This window comes from Erythrolamprus reginae, chromosome 5 (genome assembly GCF_031021105.1).
Source record: "Erythrolamprus reginae isolate rEryReg1 chromosome 5, rEryReg1.hap1, whole genome shotgun sequence".
In the NCBI taxonomy this organism is placed as follows: Eukaryota; Metazoa; Chordata; class Lepidosauria; order Squamata; family Dipsadidae; genus Erythrolamprus; species Erythrolamprus reginae.
The window spans coordinates 36897593-36922785 of record NC_091954.1 but is presented as its reverse complement, the minus strand read 5'-3'; the positions used below and the strand labels follow the sequence as shown (position 1 = coordinate 36922785).

At 36.4% G+C, this 25193-nt stretch overlaps 1 protein-coding gene across 4 annotated transcripts in view; it reads left to right on the top strand.

The window, feature by feature from the left end:
• The window catches only part of EXOC6 (exocyst complex component 6), a 140217-nt gene that overhangs the window by 93178 nt on the left and 21846 nt on the right, over positions 1-25193 (top strand). For all 4 annotated transcript variants that reach the window (XM_070752393.1, XM_070752392.1, XM_070752394.1 and 1 more), the window contains 2 exons: positions 9694-9835; positions 14085-14158. In XM_070752393.1, the coding sequence (XP_070608494.1) occupies positions 9694-9835; positions 14085-14158 (216 nt within the window). The remainder of the gene's footprint in view (positions 1-9693; positions 9836-14084; positions 14159-25193) is intronic.

Here is a 25193-nt window from a genome sequence, read left to right as displayed (position 1 = left end):
ACAGACCCTTTTGTATACTGATTTTTCTAAATTAGCTGCTTTCAGACGCTTTGAAATTAATTCCATTGTGTCCAAGAAAATGTGCTTGTTTTGAGGAGTTTTTGACCAGTTCATTTGGAAGGTGCAAATAGAAGTCTGTATTGCAAAATAATAAGTATCATTTTGACTATGCAGCAAAATGACTACTTTTCTAGTTTATCGTTCTAACAAATACTGTATAGTCGATTTCAGGAACTAATTCACATTGCAGTTTTAACATGGCACTTAACATGGGCACTTCCAAGTTTTGCACTTTTATGCTTTATCAAACAGCTTGAATTTCAGAGTTGCAGTTATTTGCCTGTTAAATTTGAGAAATGGCATATGCTAGTTTTAAATTGAAACCTTGCTTGCATTAAGCAAAGGCTACAGTTTTAAACATTATCCTTGTAAATGTAAATTGGAAGTATCAGAGAAGTTATTATCTCAAACAGCTGCTTCTTTTGTTTTATTCTAGTTTAACAATCTGTACCAAGACATATGGATTAATGATCTATTCCAAAAGAGATAGATTCTTATTAGCTCAATGCAAATATATTTCCTTCAGGAATAAGGTTTCTTGCTTCCCTTCCCGTTAAACAAATTCCAAGTTGACATATCCAAAATAAGTATCAATTGTTATGACAATTCGTGGGCCTGGGATTCTGCTCTGATAGCAGACATTTATGAGAATATGTTTTAATTTACTAAAAGGTGATTCTAATTTCAATTTTATGAAGAATATATTTAGACATTTTAAGAATTTTATTAGGTCACCCTAATTTTGTTAATTGGATATTTTCTTTCTTTTTTTCTTTTTTTCTTTCTTTCTTTCTTTCTTTCTTTCTTTCTTTCTTTCTCTCTCTCTCTCTCTCTCTCTCTCTCTCTCTCTCTCTCTCTCTCTCTCTCTTTCTTTTTTCAAATGTATTTGGCATCCATCTTGTGATTCAGGAAACTCTTAGCCTTTTAACTAATTTTTAACTCTGAATTTTAATCATCCTTGCCTTTTTAAAAATTTTATATGTTATTTTTGTGTTTTAATATTTTACATGTCCAGAGTCCCTGCGTGAGAGAGATGGGTGGTTTCAAAATTTAGAATAGAATAGAATAGAAGAGTTGGAAAGAATAGATAGATAAATAAATACTACTACAGTACAATTGTTGGTTATTTAAAAAAGAAAAAAGAAATAAAGGAGAGGGAATCCCTGAAACACTGACCCGTATTATTTTATACTCCTTGTATTACAAAAGTGTTCAGTTCAACTAAAGTCTCCCAGCTGGCTTTAATGTCTAAAGGTGAACTAGAATTCACTGTCTCCTGCGTTCTAGCACAGCACTTCAACCACTACACTAAACTGGCTCTGAGTATGTACTGCTATACATTTCTTAAACAGTAGCATAACTTCAGGATTCAGTGTAGAAAATGTGTATCAGTGGGGTATATAATCAGCATATAAGCAATTTATATTCAGTTCCATTCAGTTGTTATATCCAAAATGTCCTCTGATTTGAAAATTGGTAAATATTATTTGCTTGAGCATTTGAGTCAATTTGTATAACAGAAGATAAGTAGAGGGGGGGAGGGATAATTTGAGGAATGAAAAAGCCCCCTACTCAGTTACATATAAATTATAACTACAGTCCTTCTACAAGATTGTCTTCATTTCTTAAAACTTTTATTAAGAATTGTTCAATAAACTAATTTTAGTGAATTTTTATTGTACAAAGTACAATAAAGCATATTCCAAATATACTTGTTTCTGGCTTTCTCTTCATACATATCCATGCTGGAGATTATGGCCAAACAATTTGCAAAATATACAATTGTATAAAACTAATGCACCGGATTGACTGTGGCTGTCTTCACATCCTTCTTAAGCTTTTATTTATGAGTCTTGGTTTGCTAAATATTAATTTATTACAAATGTTTGAATCTGGTAGGCTTTTAAGTGGCTTGCAGCAAATACATTACAATTACCAAATAAATATTATCGCAATAATAAAAATTACAACTCATCTCCATATTCATCTCAGTTTTGATATATCTCCTGTTCTCACTTCAGTATGCAAGTGCATATTTTAAAAGCAGTTTTTAAAAACAACTTCTTAGCAGTGAGGATATTGATCTTATGTCTGTTTGAAGGACATTCCACGGGACGGATCTTCTCCAAGAAACACTCATCTGAAGGTCCCCTGTGATTTATTACGTTTCATACAGGGCAGGGATTCTTGCCAAGCACTTTTTGCAGGCATCCTTTGGATCCCAGCTGTTGTGGCTTAGAGGTGGAGCTCTTGCCTCGCAATCACGAAGTTGTGAGTTCTATCCTAGTTAGAGACAGACAGAAAGTCTCCTGCTTGGGCAAGGGGTTGGACTAGATGACCTGCAAGATCCCTTCCAACTCTGTTAAACTGTTAAGTCTGAAGGTGATCAGGCCCCAAATCACCTGGAACTTTAAGGGTGATCACTAACACAAACTCAGATAATCCAGATGCTGCAACAATGGTATGATGATGCAAATTTTAAAAAGTTATTATGTGGGCACTGCATTTTGTACTCATTGACTTATCCGTATGTTCACCCTAGTTGGTACATAATCTATCTCTGCTTTATATTTGATTGAAAATATTATTTCCAATTTATTATGTGGCTTTGTTGCTTTGCACTATGGCATGATATCATGCTGAACACATGATCACAGAAACCTCTTCAGTCAGTACTGAAGAAGCTCAATAGCTTAAAGAAATAGAGATGAGCACTGTCTCCTAAAGTCTGCTACGACTAGCAGGGTAAAATCTGCAGGGACTTCTTCCTGCTCTGGATTCTATATAAGATCTTCCACAAAAGCAATGTGTTCCCCATGTGCATCTTATAGGATAATATGGGGAAATATTGTTTGTTATCCAATCAGCAAGAAATTGAACAGTTTATTCAATATTACAATGATGCAAATCTTTTTTTTTTGCTCGGGTATCTAAAGGGGGTTATGCGTGCAAGACCTTCCCCTACACATGCACGCATAATCCCCCTGCGCTGCCCTTCCACTCATGTGTGCAGGCCTCACTGAAATGTCTGGACTTCTGGTAGGCCCATTGGGCTGTTTTTCGCTCTCCCCAGGCTTTATAACCAAGATAATTGACAAAGACTGATCGATTTTCTATTTCAGAATTGTTATCAGTGCTTGTGGACCATTTGACCTATGTTGCTATTGATACTTGTTTTATTGTAGATCTTCACATTGTAGATCTTCAGAAATAAAGATCAACATACAGGGGGTGGACAAACAAATGGAAACATTAAAAACTTTAAAAATCTTCAAAATGTCTTTTAATATGGTGTTGGTCTACCTTTTACGGCAAATAAAGCCTCAATTCTCCGAGGTATTGATTCATACAAATTGTGAATTGTTTCCAAAGGAATTTTAGCCCATTCTTCAGTTAAAGCACCGTCCAGTTCTTTTAGAGACGATGGTGGTGGAAATCGACTTCTTACTTGAATCTCTAAAATCGATCATAAATGCTCAATAATGTTGAGGTCTGGTGATTGTGGTGGCCAGGTGAGATGCTGAACTCCATTAGAATGTTCCTCGTGCCATTCTTTGACAATTTGTGGTCTATGGATTGGTGCATTATCATCTTGAAAGATGGCATCCCCCTCTGGAGACAGTTCTTGAACCATAGGATGAATTTGGTCGGCCAAAATTCCTAAATAGTGATGGCTGTTAATTCTTCCATGAAGGGAAATCATCGGCCTGGCAGATTTCCAAGAAATAGCACCCCAGATCATCACTGAATCCCCACCATGTTTGATGGTTGGGAGAAGGCAGTCTGGATGAAATTATTCTTTTGGCTGTCTCCAAACATAAACACGGCCGGAGGTCGGAAAAATGGTAAACGATTGTTCGTCAGAGAAAATCACATTTTGCCACTGCTCGAGGGACCATTTCTGGTGGTTTTTACACCACTGTAAACGCTTTGAAACATTTGTCTTTGAGAGCAGAGGTTTTCTAATTGCAGCTCGTCCATGGAATCCAGATTTGTGAAGCTCCCTTTGAACAGTTTTTGTGGAAACTGGGTTCTGTACGTATCTGTTGAGCTCTGCAGTGATTTTAGGAGCTGTGGTCTTGCTATCCACTCTAACAATTCGCTTTAGAGTCCAACGCTCTCTCTCGGACAACTTCTACTTTCGACCAGACCTGTGCTTGGCTGAGGACGTTTTCCCTTCTCTTTCAAAAGCAGTCACTACTTTTGAAACATTACCTCTTGAAACGCCAAACATTTGGACACTTTCTGTTACACTAGCGCCTGCCATTCGAGCACCAAGCACCATTCGAGCCTCTTTGAAAGTCTTAGAGGTCTGCCATTTCTAGAAGGTTATAACCAATTTCCTTAAATTTCTGTAAAAAAAATGGTAGTTTAAAAAAACATTAAAATATGTCAAGTTTTGATTGATTTGAACATGTTCAAACATTATGAGGCCAAAAAGTCAAATGTTTCCATTTTTGGTCCACCTCCTATATGTTTTAATGTGCAAGTTTGTAGCTATGGCAATTCATTCATTCACCAGTTCTTAAGTAGTTTAGAATCATTCTGAAAGACCTCAAACATTTTGGGAGTTTTTTTCCCTTAAATAAATGTTAAAATTTGTTCAGAAAAATTAGATTTTGGGGAAACAAAGGAGATTTAGTATGTGCTTACAGTCTTTTCAAGATTGCTTTATTTGAATAGTAGGTATTGTTGTTCTTGGTGAAATCTGTCCTTTGTTCAAAAGATCACAGTTGTGCATCTAAAAAAGCCTGACTATGTATTACCTTATTATGCACTCATATAAATACATCCTCATTATCTTTAGTCAGCCAATCAACTTTAGGTGCTTATTAAACTTCATTTAGTACAGAAGAACAGATACCATATTTATCAGTTATTGTCCAATACAGCGGCAAACATATTCATCCTTAGCGAAGGTTACATTTTGTTATCATTGATCAAACTAAGTTTTAATTCTCTCAGTCACAAGAATACCCCTTTTAAAATACACACTTAAATATCTGAATTTGAATTTTGTATTTAAGATAGTGAAAGAAGCTTTCTCTTAATGTGTCATGTATTGTTGTTAAATTCACAATGTCAGAGCTAACAGACAAGTCTTGTTGTTCGCTGTTTGCTTGGGGATTGTGGACTGTGTTTTATTGTTTCTATGATTGGCAGTAAAAGCCTTATTTCACAGCTTGCAGCGAGGGGCTATTGGATAAAGTGTGATAGTGCTCTGCAAGCTATAGTCAAAAACTGTCCATCAGAAGCCCACATCGCCTGCTTAGAGAAAGGACTTTCTTACTGATCCTTCCAAATGTCGTTTCATGCTGTCCTTGATTGGCACAGCCTGGCAGGGAGGATAGATGAATCTGTCACCGGCTGGTTAATTGTGTTGCTGGTCTCAGCCTGACATCAGCTCTTTGACTCTTAAGTGGCTCAATACAAAACAAATTAGGAGATTGTAGTCATATTTCTCATTCTATATGCTCTGACTTTGTTGAATGCAGTCCATAAATCATATTGACTGACATCCCACTGAATGATGAAAGCTGCTTTTGAGACATCGAGCGTAGGCCGAGAAAGCAGCACCACCAAGGTGCCACGGAGGGATGCATATGGCTGACCCTTTGGGAATTTCCTAAGGGCCAAATGTTTCTTTGCAGCAATTGTTCCTAAGAGAAAAGCTTTGGGGCAGTTCAGAAAAGATTTAACATGTCAGCAGATTCTCTTTTACAAGCGGCTTTGAAATATAAGATGTTTGTCCGAGGATTTTCTCTTTTTACCAATGTGGTCTTTAGCAGATGTGAAGAAGAGGGGAAATTCTAGGTGTTATATCTTGTAGCAGGTGTTATTTTTATGTGACAAAAAACTTTATTTTTTGTGCTTTGCAAAAGTAAAACAAAATGTAGAGCTAATTAAAACTGACAAATAAATGCAAGGATGTTAGAAGTGATGAGATAGTAATAGTCATTACATAGTTGGTGTTGGGGAAACTTAACCGATAAATTTAGTATTTATTATTACAAATGACTTGGGTGCAACTTGACAATAATTCAAAAAACAATATTACATTAATGGATCCATACTTTCATTGTATACAATAAGTTTATTTTTAGTTTCTTTCAAACATAAACATGATAAGCCTGAGCAATAAAGTACAGAGAGCTAAATTGTTCAACATGAATTTGGATTAATAGCTTTCATAAATAAGTGTATTTAACAGCTATTTTTCAATTTGGAAGAGTTATATTTTTTGAAAAATGTGTAGGTAAATACATCAGTGTAATTTTACATGTATATCGAAATGTACACAGACCCATACCCATACAATTATTCTAGTATATTACATAGCCTTCTAGCTTATGGTTAAATTTTAGGGCTTGCGTTTTAATTTTTGCCAGGATAAAAACCTAGTTATCTCAAATAGAGATAATACAAACTTTCCCCACTTATGTGTGTATTTTTTAATGCCATGACAGCAATAAGCCTGTAGTCGGAGTGCATAGTTGAAAGCAATTCTGTTGCTTCTTTGAATAGGGTGTTAGCATTTGTCTATCATCATAAAACATGCACTTGATGTACATTTATGAAACTCGACTTTTAAAAAAAGCCTTGTAGCTTCTCTTGTATCATGCATTGTAACCATTACCTTGTGCTCCACTACTATTAATACATTGATCTGAAAACTCTGAATGCCTAGGTCGGAAGACAAGCAGGAAATGAATATAATGAATCAATATATACCAATAAAATGTTAACGAGGTTTAATTGGTTGCTAGTTTGGGGATGGACAATGCTTTATTCTTTATATATATTACATGATATATGTTTCATATCTAAGCCAGTTTGGTTTAGTGGTTAAGGCAACAGGCTAGGAAGCAGGAGATGGTGAGTTCAAGTCTCGCCTTAACCATGAAAGCCAACTGGGTGACTTTGGGCCAGTCATACTCACTCAGCCCAACTTACCCCACAGGGTTGTTGTTGTGGGAAAAATAGGAGGAGGAAGGCATGTTAGATGTGTTCGCTGCCTTGAGTTATTTCTAAAAATAATAAAGGCAGGATACAAGTAAATAAAATACTACAAAGGCATCAAAGCCAATCTGTTACATAAAACATGGGACTTCTCTCACAGAGCCCTGCCTTACATCAAAAGGTGCAGTTTTATTGAATTAAAATAAGACTCCCAATTTGTATCTTAAATCTGTTATCTCGTAATCCAGTTAAGCCTATTGATTCTTATCTTTCCTTCTATCCCTTCCCTTCAAGGCTCTGTTTTCATTCATATTGATACTGTTCCATTTGGGGAATAGAACTGCATGTTTGCTAGTGTAATTATGAGTGACTTTGGCAGCTGTTTAAGCATGCGGATTGTGTATTCACTTTTTATATGTTTGGTTGATAGTTGGCCTTTGGTAGTTGGCTTGTTTCTGTCACTGTATAGTTTTAGAAAATATTTCCATTTTTGAAGGACCAACAAAAGAGACACCTTAGAAGCGGCCTATGGAGCTAGCTAAAGATTTATAGTAGGTACATGCTTCAAACATGATTTGGACGAAGTACTTTGGGAATTGCGTGACCACAACACTGCTGGTATTCATTAAACAACCCAACTTTCTTGAAGCTTTGACAAGAGTCTGAATAACAAGATGACACTCACTAAACTCTAAGCAGCTGTGTTTTCTGGAGGCCTGAAAAAGGCTGGACTATATTAATGAAGAGCAGAGACGCAAAATGTCTGCACATTTCTCCAAATGATTTTTGAAGTGAGACATAGCCTTTATGGCTTACATGATACTATATGCTGTATATTGCCCACAAATAAATACCAAGGAGCAAAATAGGTAGAATTTCCCAATGATATCCTTTTAATATTTTGTTATAGTTGTAAACATATAAATGCTAAATTATTTTGAAAATATTGATTCATTTTAGTATATTGTTTTCACGTGAGACAACTTGCTTAATCTCTATGTAGGCAAGCCATAAGGGGGCTCTGGTTTTGCCATTTTCCTTTCTCATTTGTGGAAATCCTTCTGTTTTGAATGGGTTCTTTCAATGATTCTCTTGCCACAAAAACACTTATTTTAAAAAGGCAGAATAATTGTAAAATTACCTGTAGTCCTTGACAACCAACTAGACACTTGGCAACCATTTAAAGTGTCCTATGATCACACTGCTAATTTTGACATTTTTTTGCTGGTTTCTAGCATTTACTTATAGTTTCCAGGAAAACCTGCCATTGGATAAAACAATTTTGCTTAATGACCTTTGGTGTTCTCTTTCACAGTTGTGTTTGCTTAATGACCACCACAAAGAAGGTTGAAAGATCGGGCATGGTCATATGGTGACCCACTGACCATAATTGCAGGCTCAGTTATGTTCATAAATTGAGGATTACTTGCTCAATAGTATAAAGTATTATATCCAGAAATACCCTTGTATTTATTGTCTTATAAATTATTCCATTTTCCCCCCTCTGCAAGCTTCATATCACAAGATAAAATAAATAGACTGCTCATGTTCGTTTGGGGGGATTACATGGGCTATTCACGTAGCTTTCTCTGCAATGGTACCAAAATGATTTTTTTCAATTTCTCAATCTAGTGAAAAGCCCTGGTATTTTGCAATGTTTTTTCATCCAATTAATGTGTCTGACTCTTCTTACCTTTTTGAGATCAGCCATTGTCCCTTCCATGGATTTAACTGATACGGCATTCGTTCTGAACGAAATCAATCCAAGAACTTTGTAAATCCATTTACAAATATCCTGTACTGCTTATTCCCAAATTGTTTGAAGAATTTTAATGCAATTTACTATTAAATAAACATGCGCAAGAGTTTACTACAGAACTTAAATTTATGGATTAGTTATATAGGCAGATGACTGATAAGCCTATTATGGTTGTTGTAGTAAAGAAAAGGCTTTCTTTAATCTTGAAATGAGAAGGAGCCTAAGTTACTTAGTAAAGTGCAATGTTTGCTAATAGTTGGTGCACTGTTTCTTTAGCTTACATCTGAATTGATCAGCTACTAAAACATAAAATGAATGGAACTTCCTTTCTTGGAAACACACACACACACACACACACAGAGAGATACACACACTGTATTATATCCCACAAATTACTTCGGTATTGTTTTTATTAGCTACTAGCCAATGGATTTAAATTGTTAATATGAAATATCTTTGAACAGTTATGATGTTCAATGTCTTGAACAATGGAGAGCTTCATACAAGTTGGTCATTTTTTTAATATTTAGAATCCTCCCACTTACATAAAAAAAAAATTGGATCGGGAGGAAAGCAACTGAGGGTTTGGGCAGAAAATAATATAGCTTCCACGGATATTTCTTATCATATCCTGTAAATAGCAAGACATTTTTTGTTCCCTAATTTTTTTTTCACAAGAATAAAGAACAGCAACAAAAAAATAATAATATCGTAGCCATTTTTGTCTATCAGAAAATTCTTGGATGTCGGCTCAAGCATCCAAGGGAAACTATTATTGTGAAACAAAGCCAAGCATTCCTTATCTGATTGTCTTGAGTTGAATAAATGCTCGGGGAAGGGGTGGGAGAATTGGGAGATCTTTGTGACAAGAGGTGACAGTTTATTTCTGTAATGTGTTGCCTTTTCTTTAATAGGGAAAAGTAGCTCAGACCGCTTGTATGTCTGCTTGCCAGCATCTCTCAACCTCCCTGAGGCAGATGCTGCTGGATAGCGACTTGAAACAGATCAGCATGGGAGCTATTCAGCAGTTTAATTTAGATGTCATACAGTGTGAATGTAAGTATGCAAATTCTGAATAAAACACATGCCTTGAATGTATAAACCATGGAAGCCAGAAATCCACGAGTTGAGCTAATCGGTTATTTGAATCACTGTGGAATCTGGATTCCTTTTTTGATGTTGTAGTTTGTTTTTGGATTGAGAAGAAATAACTACCTATCTGTCAGGCTATTGGCTCTGATGATTTGCTGCCATTGTTGGGGCTTTCCTAGAATTTTAATTGCTACTACAGAGGATCTTTCTAAGAGTGATTCTGAGAAATTAAACCACCTAAGAGAATGAAGTTATATTTGTTATTTAACTGAATTCATTAACATTTTTGTCTTAGTAATGATCTTAACTTTTAACAGAATTGCGCATGAGCCAAATAAAAGCTCCTAATTGGTAAAAATAATATAAATATCCAATTATTTGTTATATGCCAAGTATTTCAGAGGATTATAGTTTATTAAATTGATTTAAGCCAAACTTTTTTTGTCTCCCTCTGCTGGTAACTTGAGCATTTATTATAACAAAAGAAAAATGTTCCTGTTGATTAGTGTAATAGTGCATTTAAAGAAATTAAATTCTGTAATTTTGACTCAATTTATGGAATAATACATTTTGGATTTTTAGATACTACAAAACCTTTTTAATGTTTCTGCTGAAAAAAAAGGCAAATCCTTTGGAAATTAACTCTGACTTGTTTTCATCTTGTTGAATCACAATGATGGGTTGCAAGAAATTACCTTCTTAATATACACCTTCTTAATTATACTGTAATGGAATTTATGAACTCGATTCATTCACTATGTTTTGGGATACAGAAGATTGATATACAATTTCACATTCAAAATTTCATCATATAGTCAATCTGACTATGAGCTGATACATAGCTGCACAAATGATAAATTCAAGGATTGGCCATAAAGTTATTTGTCTTCACCTTCATAATTGTAAATGGTCACTAAATGAGGATTACCTATAATTGCTTAAATTATAGGTCCTATAAATCCTTAGAGAGTTGGGAAGCATATAAATTAATAAATTAATTAATCGCTTTTTAAATAATTGATTGTCGCCTTTTTTTGACATTCTGTTTACAAATCCAATTAATAAATAAAATAAATAAATATTCCCTTTATGAAACATGAACCTAATAAGATGTTTATTTAAACCTCTGCACCATCAATAGATTAAACTGAACCAGGGTACATTCCTCCTCATTTATACCGGTACACCTGAGCTGGTAGTGACCCGCTGGTGATGTTACAGTGACCATATCGGTCACTGCTGATTTGTTGGCACTGCCATCTTTAAAAAATTTTTTTAAAAAAATTGAATCCACCCCATGTGTTTTCTGTACATGCACAGAAGCTCCCTTGCTGTCACTCCCTGGGCTTACATAGACAAAGAAGCCCACTGGTGCTCTAGGTAGTTTCTCCCACGTTTCCAGGCTGGGAGGACCAAAAGCTGCAACTCCTTACTATGCGCTTTCCCAGGGTCCCAAGGGCTGCTCTTCTAGAGCACCACTGCCACCACTCTGGAACTTTCCTTCTGCCTGGCTGGAGATCTCATCAGGATCGAAGGCAGGCAATTATGTTGTGACAAGTGGGGCACTGGTGCGGTATCCTGAAACTTCTGGGAGTTTCCCTGCACAGATTTGGGTGATGGGGTGTGTATATGAAAAATGAACTCAAGGCGGTGGCCCCTGCCAACAAAAGCAAAACAGTAAAAACTCTTGCCACTGCCTGGAGTTCTCTTTTCATTTCCTGCCGGCAAAAGACACGGAGGAAAAACATACAGCCCATGATAAGAGAAGCATTTTGGGGGAGCTGCAACTGCTATGTTGGGTGGCAGCAGGAGAAGGAAGAAAGTGAAATGTGGCTGTGGTGCTCCAGGAGGGTGGGTGGTGAGGGTCCTTCACAGCCACGAGCTGCCTCTGTCAAGGAGAGGGCCAGGCCTCCACTTGGAAGTGGCTGCCCCTCTTGCTGCCATTCTTCCCTACCTAACCGGAGGAGGAGGTGGGAGGCAGAGAGGCGCATGGGACTCGGCTCAGCCACAGAGCATGTGAGGTACCCACCCCAGCTCTCAGGCTGAATCCCGCTGCCGCACAAAGTTTAGCATGCCAGACTGGCGAAGGAAAAGACTCCCAGTGGGCACCGAGACATCAGCGGGTTACCTATTGAGGCTGAGGGCCACGGCCCTTTCTGCACGCCTGCCTCCCTTCCCACTCAGTGCCCTGAGGTTTGAAGCCTCAGCAGGAAAATTGCTGCCACCTCATGCCACGGTTCTGGAATGGCGGAGAGCTTCCTCGGCCTCTCCCAAGCAATCCACCACCGCTGGCTCTCCCAACCAAGGTCCCTACCGTTCTGAAACTGCACCTTGCTGGAAATCTTACCCTCATGCAGCATGATTCCAGGATGGCGGGGAGCTTCCTTGGCCCCTCCAAAGCAATCTTTCCCACCACTGCTGGCTCTCCCAAGCAAGCTCTCTGCCATCCTGAAACTGCGCCATGCCAGAAAGCTCCCCCTCACACAGGATGGTGGAGAGCCCAGGCAAAAACTCTGCCCCCACTGCCAGTTTGAGCGCATCCAAACTGCAAAAACCATTCTTGAGGAAGGACGGGAGTCACTAGCTGCTGTTATATTTGAAGCAAGGGGCTTCAGAGAGACCCCTTCTACCCCCACCCTACCTTCTTTTCTCTCCCTGCGAAAAACCTCAAAAGGAGAGTTTCTGCAAATCCAGGGAGAATTTCATTTCAATTCTCCTGCTTCAATTTAATCCAGTAGTGGGTGGAAAGGGAGAAACCTTCCATGTTCCCCCTTTTATTTGCCAAATTTTAATTCTCTTTACAAACCTATTCTGGCCTTGCTTTGCAGGCTGTAAAGGTACAGCAGGATTCAGCCTCCATTTATTTATTTTTTATTTTTTATTTATTTTATTCATTTGTCCAATACACAAATACATAGGAAGAAAAATAGACATGTGGTAATATATATAAGGGTAAAAGTGAACTTAGAGGAGAGGATATATGAAATGAAGAGAATTTTCCAGGCTGTTTAATATTGCAAGCTGTTTTTTGTTGGGGTTTGTTGGGGTGGATTAGTGGAAAAACAACAATCTCTCTCTTTTCTGTACCAGATTTGAACCTGTATGAGTTGCAATAAAACTCTGGAAAATAGATAGATGATGGATGGATGGGTGGGTGAGTGGGTGTAATATATATATATATATTCCATATCTATCTATCTATCTATCTATCTATCTATCTATCTATCTATCTATCTATCTATCTATTCCATATATATATATATATATTCCATATATATATATATATATTCCATATATAGATATATATATATATATAGATATATAGATAGATAGATAGATAGATAGATATAGATATAGATATAGATATAGATATAGATATAGATATAGATGATATAGATATTGATATAGATATTGATATAGATATTGATATTGATAAATGATAGACAATAGACAAATCGATTGGATAGGAAAGGAAAGGAAATAAAAGAAAAGGGAAGGAAAGGAAAGGAAAGGGGAGGAAAGGGACAAAAGAAAGGAGAGAAGAAAGAGAGAGAGAGAGAGAGAGAGAGAGAGAGCTAATGACCACAATTGAACCCAAAATTTTGGTTGCTAAGCAAAAGCATTGTTAAGTGAGTTTCACCACGTTTTACAAGTTAGCCATGCCCACCTGGTCATCTGACCACATCCACCAGAAGCCACACCCACAGAATTGGTAGTTGAAAAGAAAATTTGGAACCCACCCCTGAACTGAACACGTGTTCTAGATGGTTAGGTACTGAATTTTCTGTTTTGCAAGAATTCTGGGTTAGCTGCTTCATCTGAATCCTTCCCAGTCTCAGTCCCTTTCTGTAACTCTTCCCTTAAGGCATCCTTTTCTGCCCCCCCACCCCAGAATGCTGATTAACTGGCTAATTCTTCCTATTAATGCTAAAATGTTGTAAGCTGCCCTGAGTCTAAGGAGAAGGGCGGCATAAAAATTGAATAAATAAATAAATAAATTCAAAGTAATTAACAATTAATTAATTTATAGTCCTTAAATGTAGTATAAATAAAAATAAAATTTCAAATTTATTCTGTTTTCCAAAGAAATAAAGTCAATAAATTATGTGCCCCCACTCTCTCACACGCACACATACATGGAGTCAATGAGATTCATAGAATGTATCACATCTAGATTCTTTCTGATATTTCTTTTTTCTTTATTTTTTTTCAGTGTTTGCTAGTTCTGAGCCTGTGCCTGGATTCCATGGAGAAACCTTGCAATTAGCATTCATTGACCTCAGACAAGTAAGATGTTCTTACTATTCATTTATTTGGTTCTTTTTAAGAATACAGTATTCCTCAAATTCCAGTTGTATCAAGTCAATTTAAACTTTTCAAGTTCAGTTCAAAATTGTCTAAAAATTGCTACATAATGCTTATTTGTATCTCCCCAGCAAAACTGTTTTGTGAAAATGAAATGTTGCAATGTCAAATAATCTAATTTTGTCAGTTACTGCTGTTATTATTGTTACTTTACCAGTCTTTTAGGTTTTTGTTTCTCTTTGTTCACTTATCATACTTGGTATTCCAACTTTAAAACATAATAGAAATTCACCCTGCAATATTAGAAGAAAAAGAATTAAACCAACCATTTATACCCTAAAATTTAATTATTTTTAAAAGATGTGGTTGTAGTCTTTTTTGAAAAAAACTAACAAATTGATTAGATCCCTTAATCCAATAAGGAATGCATTCCATCTGTCTGGGGTGCTCATAGAAAAAGAGATCATTTCGGAGATGCCAGCAGATGAACCTTGGCAACCAGCAACAGACCTACATGGATGACTTAGTAGGCAGCAGTGGGGGGATATAGAGATCAAATTGGAATGTCTTGTCTCAGATAGCCTAGATCCAAATGTTGCAGGGCTGTGTAATATTGTCTCTTTACGTTTGGGCAGGAACCAGTCTGGCTGCTGAGTGTGCTACCATAATTCTAAAGTAGATACAAAGGCAGCCTCTTGTGCCTTTACACAGATCAGAGTTGGAGATTACTAGGAAAGGCACCATATTTCCATACCATACCATTCTATTTTATTTTATTTATTTATATTTATTTATTTTGCCCAATACACAATAATACACAATGAAGGTTATTACATTTAGATGTAATATTTGTACCTGTAAAAAATTACTGGTGTTTACAGTTTCCTATTAAAAAGCAAGGAATCCAATGAATCAACTGGATGATGACCATTCCAAAGAGGGGTGTGTGTGTGTGTGTGTTTGAGAGAGAGAGAGAGAGAAAGTTAAAGTATTGCACAACTGGAAAGAGTATATTTCAGGTTTTGGTTAATGATATTTCAAGATGGATTGCATATAACACCTAAGATTACATAAGTTTCTTGAACTTGTTCTATTTTTAAAATATTTTGGATAAGCATAATTTCATTATTTCTGCTTAAATATACACTGCTCAAAAAATAAAGGAAACACTCAAAGAACACATCTTAGATCTGAATGAATGAAATATTCTCATTGAATACTTTGTTCTGTACAAAGTTGAATGTGCTGACAACAAAATGAAATTGATTGTCAATCAGTGTTGCTTCCTAAGTGGACAGTTTGATTTCACAGAAGTTTGATTTACTTTGAGTTACATTCTGTTGTTTAAGTGTTCTCTTTAATTTTTTGAGCAGTATATTAGTTGTGCAATCACATGATAATGTCAGGATTCTGGCAGATATCAATGCCTTGTGGAGAGGGGCGGCATACAAATCTAATTAATAATAATAATAATAACAACAACAACAACAACAACAACAACAACATGTTGACTAGGACTGGAGGGAAAGCAGATTTATGTATATGCTCAGTTTACTTGTAATTCATTTGGCATATTCCTGAAGCAAAAGATAATATCTCACCAGACAATTGGGATTATGGGGGAACCAAGATGTTTGAAGTTTAGCAGCCCAGAATCTAACAGTGGACTTGCAACTTGTGTAAGAAACTTGGTACCTCATTGCTAAAGCATGAAGTAGAGTTGCCAGCAGATTGTTCTTGGTATTTGGGTCTCTTTGTTCACTCAATATAGGATATTGGTCACCGAGTGTCTTAGAACTAGATTGAAATTCAATATTGAACTGGCTGAATTGGAAGCCCTATGTTAGCCCCGATTGTATTGTGTTACTAGGAAGGTGTTTGCTTACTTCTTTGTTCTTACATTGATGATTTCCCCTATTTTCCAGATTCTAGGCTCTGTATTCTCTGAGCTTTGTAACATTTTGTAACTTGGGTTTTTTGAATAACAATCACAGGAAAGTTTTTATCACTGTATTTTGATTGGGGGAATCAAAGACTTTTAAAACGTGGCATTATTTAGGTTTATGCAATTGTAATATTGAGAGCAGAAGAAAAAATTGAGATTTTCTGGTGTTAAAGGCATATAGAGAAGGAAGCTCTTTTTCATGTACAGTACTGGTTAATCAATTTCTGCAATTCATTAGTACAAGATGAAGAGTAGGCCTCTCAACAGCAGAAATAGCCTTTGGTTGAATATTCTGATCCAGCAAAGTAATGGATGAAAATTTATGTTCAAACACCATTTTAATTTTGCAGCAAATGTTATTAGTTTTCATAACAGGGAGATTTTGTCATTCTTACCAAAAATGAGATTAAGGCTTTTCTTGGCAATTCATTTGTTATAGAAAATTCCATCATTTAGATGAGAACTCTCCAAGTAGCAAAAGGTTGTATATTAAGATGATAAATTAAATAAATACATAAGGTTGGATTCTAATATAGTTACACAGTTGTACATTTTAATGAAATTACTGTTTTAATATATGCTAGCAGACTGTCTTATTTCTATAGGAGGTTATATGGCTGTAAGTGCGAAAAAAGATAAATTAACTTTAATGTGATTTTTTTTTAAAAAATGCACTTGATTTTCCAGATCACATGCAGCAGCATTAACAGGAAACATTTTATTACAATATTACCTTTACAAACAGAAATTATATTCAAAAATATTTACTCTAGGATAGGGTTATTCTAGAGCTCTAAAACTGAAATAGGAGGAATACAAACCTCTTTGTTCATTTGACCCAGGATATAGGTTAATCCTATCACATATTACAAAAATATTGTGTTAATTTTTTTTTCTTTACACAGCTAATCAATCAGCCACTTTATAAGCTTTCTTTGCTAGCCTAGGTTTTTTTTCACATTATCTCCTGGGCAGTAGACTACAAACTCCATATGTATGTATGTATTTATGTATGTATATGGTGTGTATAAATATATACAATATAATATCTCAAGTACTGATGCAACAAGTATTTATGTAACAATTATTGCAGTCAATTGCCTACAGTCTTCTTTTCTGCTTTTGAATTAAATTTCCCAACCATTTATTTTATTTTCGGCCAAGCTCATAACTCGTGTAGATGATATTTTGTAAATTATATTATGAAGGATTTAACACCCTTCCCCTCTTCTCTATTTATGATTCATTTCTCTCCTAATAGGACAGATGACAGTTCTTTTCAAGAGTACTTAGAAAGGCAACAGAGCCGTTTCAGAGGGTTCTTATAAGAGGTCAGGCTTCTGTTCTTTAGTCTGAATTTGATACTGTTTCGTGAATCGCAGGATATGAAAGATAAGGAAGTAAGTCCAATGGTCAGGCTTTACCTGCCCACCCGGACTGTGCCCCGAGGTCAAGCTCCTGATATTTGCTGTTGGTGCAGAGGAGCTGATGACAGGTAGGGGCTGATACAAAGGGGAAAGCTTGAACCATATCAAAGCTAAAAGGCAAGAGAATTGGGACATTGCAAAAGACTGTGGCTAAAAGATGGATCAGCGGGATTGCCCTCTTTTTAAAAAGTAGCTGACCTGTGAGGGGAAAAAAAACTTTATCGTCCTGCCAATCACATGCTTGCTAATGGAAGCCAGTTATCTCAACAACAGCTTAGCCCCTTGGTGTGGTTTCTTGACACTTTACAAGATTTGAAGGTGAGGGCAATTCAGATTGGTAATTTTCACTACCAATATTACCATATATAGCACACATATAAAAGCTTGATAGTTAGTTAAATAAATCCATACAGCTGTTTCAATGATCCTCTTAGAAATTCCACTACAAGAGAAAACACACAGAAGAATATCCTGCCCAGCTTAGCCTGGGTCATAATCTACGTAGTATTTTGCATCCCTACATAAGGATGGTGTTTTGGGTTTTTTTTAAAAGTGGATTTCCATAGTCATGTGGGCAGGATTATGTTTTATGATTGATTTCAAAGTATTCAGTGTATTTTAAAGCAAACAAAAGGATTTTCCAGTCTAGGAAAAAATAAATCCTAACTTTAACTCTCTTCTGATAAGAACCACTGTACATTTCTGATACGAACTACATTTTTCAAGGAAAAATGCTGTGTGAAAAAATGCTGCTGTGAAAACATATTCTGGTGAGGGTTAATGGACAAGAGACTGAAAATTTGGGTAACTTTTTTAAAAAAAAAGAGAGATTAGGTGTTGCAATACAGTGGAACCCCGACATAAGAGCTGCTCTACTTAAGAGCAACTCGAGATAAGAGCTGGGAGGGGAGAGATATTTTTGTTCTACTTACAAGCCCAAATTCGAGATACAAGCGCCAAGGAGCTGTCTCCTGAAGCCAAACGCTAACTTCCGCGTTCGGCTTCAGGAGACAGCTGCGAAGCGGCGCGCGTGTTTTAAAAGGTTGCAGCCGGCCTGGGGGGCTCGGGGGGGTGCTTGCAGCTTTCTTTCTTGCTCTTTTTCTTTCTCTCTTTTACCTTCCCTTCCTCTATTTCTTCTTTTCTTTCTCCTTCCCACCTTCTTCCCTCCCTCCCTCCCTTCACTCATTCCTCTCTTACTCTTCCCTTTCATAAGTTTCCTTGCTTCCTTCCTCTGTTCCTGTCCCTTCCCCCTTTCTTTCTTTCTTTCTTTCTTTCTTTCTTTCTTTCTTTCTTTCTTTCTTTCTTGCTCTTTTTCTTTCTCTCTTTTACCTTCCCTTCCTCTATTCTTTTCTTTCTCCTTCCCACCTTCTTCCCTCCCTCCCTCCCTTCACTCATTCCTCTCTTACTCTCCCCTTTCATAAGTTTCCTTGCTTCCTTCCTCTGTTCCTGTCCCTTCCCTCTTTCCTTCCTTCCTTCCCACCCTCCGTCCATTCATTCACCCATTCCTCTCTTGATCGCTTAAAGCCGGTCCCTGGTGCAAAAAGGGTTGGGGACCTCTGTCCTACAGGATTGGGTGGCAGAGAAGTTGAACATATGTAAATTTAAAAGTTTAAGAAAGTTTACAAGTTAAGTGAAAGAAACTTCATTATTCATTTATATGTACATGTACATTTCTTCATTAAAAACATGTCTTTCTGCATAATTTAGACTAACTTTGTGAGTTTTTTGAGGGCTGGAACCAATTAAAATTATTTACATTAATTCCTATGGGGAAAAGTCGTTCGAGATAAGAGCTGCTCGACTTAAGAGCCCAGGTCCGGAACGAATTAAACTCGTATCTCGAGGTACCACTGTATAGTGTCCAGGTTAATGCTATAAGACACTTAGGCAAATTCTATATTGCTGCTTTACATAAGAGCTCTCTATTGTTTTCAACTTTGTGACTGTCCAGTACTATTTGGGTATGTGTGTCACAAGCCAGAGGGTGTTCCTGCATTTATGTAGTGCTTATGACCCTCTCCATATGGATATGATATTGCACTAAATCATACTGGATGCTAAAGCCCTCTCAGTAAACTCTGGTTAAAAACTCTTGATTGTTTATCCATCCAGCATCAAGAGTTTCTCCTAAAATGAGTAACGCATTAAGTCCAAGTCAAACTCTTACAGCCTTATGGTGCTTCTATTTCAGCCTTACGTTGAATAAAAATAGGAAAACGTTTAGAAATATGCTCCTGAATTTATTGGCTAAGTATTTTACAGGTGTAGTAGAAATCAGATCACTGTATGATTCCTTAGGACTTTCTATTTAGCACAGCTCTGTGTTGATACAATGCTTGCTGAGAAATGTTTCCCTGTGATGAACAATGCATATGTTCAGTTTTATTTTATTTTTATTTAATTTTATTAATTGGACTCTCTGTGGACTCGGGGTGGCTCACAACATTTCAATAAAAACATAGTATATAAAACATATCTAAATCCAATTAACATAAATAATTAGTTTAAAATATTTTAAAAAGCTAAACATTTAAAAATCAAACATTCAAATACACACTACAGACATCCTACACATTCACTGGCCAGTGGCTGGGGTCCAATGACCCCAAGCCTGGCGGCATAAATACGTTTTCAAATTCTTAAGAAAGGCAAGGAGGGGTGAGGGAAGTGCAAATCTCTGGGGGGAGCTGATTCCAGAGGGCCAGGCCCCCCACAGAGAAGGCTCCCCTAGGACCCGCCAAGTGACATTGTCTAGTAGTTGACGGGACGTGGAGAAGGCCGACTTTGTGGGACCTAACCGGGCGCTGGGATTTGTGCGGCAGACGGTTGTCCCGTAGGTAATCTGGTCCCATGCCATGTAGGGCTTTATAGGTCATAACCAACACTTTGAATCGGGTCCAGTTTTGCTTGACCATTATAAAATTTGGCTTTGAGTTTCTCCTGGCTTGCATTTCAGTGACTTTCCCTTTGAGAAATCTTAGAATATACCTTAGTCTATAACAATTATAGGGGTAGTTTTCACAATGAACAGAATTATATCTGTAATCATTAGAGACACCATTCTGCTATGTTCAGGTATCGTAATGTCTACCATCTAGAGGGTTTTTTTGTCTTTGTTAATTGTTAAGTCTGGAGTCATATATGGCAGCTGACTGTTTGAATTCTAAAGTCCTAGCACATTTTAGCTACTTCATTTTCTGGTACTTTCTACTGGTGTATTTTTTTTAGTCTCAGTAGGCAAGTGGTATTTCTTGCAACTATTCCAATGTACCATTGTTGCAACATTGTTATGTTGTTTGTGATCTTTCTGTGCAATCTTCCTGCAGCAGCTGTCTTCAGTTCTTTACATAGAGGGCTGATATTGATATCTTCTTAATTATTATTATACTTTTATGACTCCCAGTAACTTTCCACTGACTATAATGAGAATTATAATTCAGCAACATGTGAAGGTCCTCAGAATCATCACTACAATATTAATTTAGAAATCTAACACAAAGGCCGTTTCCCTTTTTTCAGTTTTGCTCCTATTTGTGGGATTAATGTGAGATTTTGTTCTGTGGAGATTTCATGCGCGCACGAGTCCTCTTGTGAGATTTTGCTTCCTGCGCATGCAGAAGCAAAATCTCACCAGGATGCACATGCCCGCCCGCCGGTTTTTATTACTGGTGCGCAGTGTGGCCCATCCCGGCTAGTAATCCAATACTAGGTCGTAAGTATGAAAAATGGATCAGAAGTCACTTTTTCCAGTGCCATTATAACTTTGTCACTAAATGAACTGTTGTATGTTGAAGACTACCTCTAATGGAAAAAGAAATCTTGCAACTAGCAGGAATTGAAACAAAAGTCAGAGTGGTATAAGTGAGAAAACAGCAATGTTAAAAGTGGTTTTTTTTTAAAAAAAGAAAGAAAGCAAGAATTACGGTACTCAAAATTATGGGTACATTTGGACTAATCTAGCAGTTTACTGATTCTCCCACATGCCAGGATTGTGGCAGAGGCCTTTGGATCTTGGTGCCTATGTAGCTCTCATGGTGACCTCTTTTGGGGCATTCTGAGATCAGGGTTTTCTGACCTCAGAAAAAGCCAGCTGTGCAAGATGGTGGAGGGGAGCTGGTTTTCAGTTTTCCTTCTGGTGGAGGTCAGCTGTCTGTTTCTAAGGTATCTTTATCCCCCTTGAGATAGCATTCCAGGGATCATAGAACTGCAACTTCTATTTCATTTTGACTAATATGGACATTTCTGCAACAGGTAATAACTCTTGTCCAAACTAAGTGTATTAAGGTATGCAGATAAATAGCTTCTGTGCCATGCATGACTTCCTAAGTGTTGCAGATTGAATTGAATTAACGTGTTCTGGTAATGTTTTTGACATGACATGGTACTGCTTATCCTATTACTTCCATAGTTACAATTAGCACATTTGGTTTCTTTTAAAGAATTCCAGTAGTGAATGTTCAACATTTATTTGTGGTTCTGTGTTGGCAAATGAGGGCTTTAGGTTATGGCTACATCTTAATGCTCTTTCGCTCCATGTATTTTCTCCTTTTCTCCAAGTTCAGAGTTACATATTTCTGTCTTTGTGGCATGTGATATTGTGTGTGTGTGTGTAACATATTTTTGATAATAAGTGAAAAGGAAGGGAGACTACGATAGATCTATTTTAAGCTCTTCAACAGAAAACAAAAAGAAAAACCCACACACCAACAAGTTTGGTGTTATTACTAATGATGAGGGACAAACTATACATATAGCCTTGACATATACATATAGCCTTGATTACATTAATACTATTACTATATTACATTATATTTTGGGTTTTATGGCATCTAGTGGCTTTTATTCCTAGGCACATTTATTTCTTTAAGCTGCCTGTGGGGACTGATTTGCAGTACCAGTATCCTATAAAACGATATTATTTGTCTTTGAACATAACTGTATTGCTAACAAGTAAATATTTTTTTTTAATTTTGAAAAACAAAAATGCATTGTTCCTAAGGACAAAAATAGTCTAATTACAGTACAATTTCATTGTTATTACTGTATGTGTATGTATCATACAAAAGAAGGAATAAAATACATTCTGCATGATATCATAACATTGGCATTTCAAAGAAGCTTTAAACCTTTACAACAGCGGTCCCCAAACTACGGCTCGCGGGCCACATGCGGCCCACTGAGGCCATTTATCTGGCCCGCCGATGAGTGACAAGAGCACAAGGAAAAGAGAGAGAGAAAGAAAGAAAAGAGAAAGAGAAAGAGAGGGAAGGATAAGTGGAGAGGAATGAAGGAGGGAAGGAAGAAAGGAGAAATGGAGGGAACAAGGAAGAAAGGAAGGAAGAATGAAATGAATGGAGGGACAGAGGAAGGAAGGACTGTTTTGGGGGGGGTAATTTTTTTTAATCTTTCTCTCAACATACATTCAAACAACACAGTGTACCATCTAATTTTCCATGAATAAAATGCAGTACTGTATTTTGTCAGCAACTAATATCAATCATCAAAAAAGTTGCAAAAGTTTTTTTTTCTAATTTTGTCATCCAGTTACATTCATTTTCTTTTAATTAAATTTCCTCCTTAATGTTCCTTCAAAAAGTGCAACACCAATTATATTTCTAACTTATTAACCATTATGCCAAAGTGCTTCCTTCTTTCTTTATACATTTTTCATAAGCCAAGAAAACCTTGTATAGCCAATCAGATGTCAACAAAAGAAAATTAAAAACAAAACATAAACATATATGAATTTCAGATCTTCTCCCCCCTCTAAATAGTACGTCCCCATTTTGTTTTTTACTTTAAAACAAGGTATGTGCAGTGTGCATAGGAATTTGTTCATAGTTTTTTTTTATAGTCCGGCCCTCCAACAGTCCGAGGGACAGTGAACTGGCCCCCTGTGTAAAAAGTTTAGGGACCCCTGCTTTACAAATTAAGGGCTGCAATCATGTATGTATTTACTTGAGGCAAAGTGCCACTGAATTCAGTAGGGTTCTCCTACAGGAGACTTACCTCTGAGTAAGAATTGTTTAGGGGAGGTCTTTTTAAATACTCATTTCAAGCCCAGCTTTGTTAAAAGGACAAGTGTATTGTTGAATTTAACAAGAAACCAGAAGATTTTAACAGCAAAGGAAAATATCAATAAGAAAAAAAGTCTGTTAATCAAGGAAAGCACTACATTTGAAAACAGTAGGAAATGAAAATAAATAAAATGATGTATATTTCTATTTCCCTTCACTTTTACCCTGGACATTGTGTTTTTTTGTCTTAAAGGACTTGTTACTCAGAAATAATTTAGCCAGAATGATGAGTGTCTTTCAAATGAGCTTCTTTTCAAGTTGTAAACTTAAAAAAACAAACCTCGTCCTTTTGTTACTGGTCCATTTTAACCTATAATGATGTGAAGGGAAGCATTACAATGTAGCATTTCTTTGTTACTCTACTTAAAACGACTATGGCATATTAAGTAGGACTCTTTTTTACTTAATCTTACCCACCTTGTTTAATTCTAGGGAACTTTCTTCAAAAATAACATTTAAATCTTTGTTTCTAAAATAGGATTAGCAAGTGTTGTACCCTTCAAATATTCTGGTTAACTCATCAGAGCACAATTTGACAGTCTTCCTTTTTAAGGCAAAGAGCCTTTAGTTAATTCTGAATCCCTGAAGAATTAATAACATATTTGGGTTTATTCCATGAACGTAACAAGACCAGACATTTCTCATAAAGTTCCTAAAGCTTTAGGTAGATTTAAAGAAAGCGTTTTGCCCTTTGGGATAATTTAAGTTGCAAAGGATTAGTATGAACCCAAATAACTTTTGACTTTTTTCAGAACAAAACAATTCCCTGTGGTGCAGCTGTCATAACCCCAAAGTTTATGTGTTTAGATACACTTACAAACGTGTGAGAGATTATATCTTTTCTGAGGGTTGTCTGTTTGAAATATATATTATGGTATCTTAAAAAAGAATGCTGTTTTCCTCCTGTGCTTAATTACAGTAGCAAGGCAAGTTTTTGATTTTCAGCTTTTAGAACCACTTATTAAAAAAAAATATTCAGGTTAATATCATTGCCCTGTTTCCCTAAATATTGGCTGATGTTTTCAGAAGTGGTTTGTTCAGTTTAAAACTGCACTGAATCTTCACAATGGAGCTGATGAAAGTTTTCTCTGAAAATGTATCTTGAAAGGAAAACTAGCATAATTCTGTTTCACAAAAGTTAATAATAAATGTTTTGTTTATGTTTTGTGTAAAAGCACAATTTCTTAAAATTATATATAGCTTTCGTTTTAGTATTCAGAAAAAATATTTATATATTTATAACTAAGATTAAACAAAATCATGTATATGAATATCATATCCCATAGTCACTCAGAGAAGACTTATTTCAAATGTATGACTGTGATTAGTTGCATTGTATTCTAGCTCCCTCTCTCTTTTTCTTTCTCCCACCCCACCCCCTCCCTAAAATATGTTTACAGTAATAAAATATGCATCTCGATAAGTAAAATACTATGCTCTATAATATACTGGCAAGGAAATTATAGGACTACTGTCTTTATTGTAGCAGCTATGCAAGTTTGCTACAAGACCAAATAATTTTATATTTGTAACATTTAATTCTACTGAATTATGGATAGCCTACAATG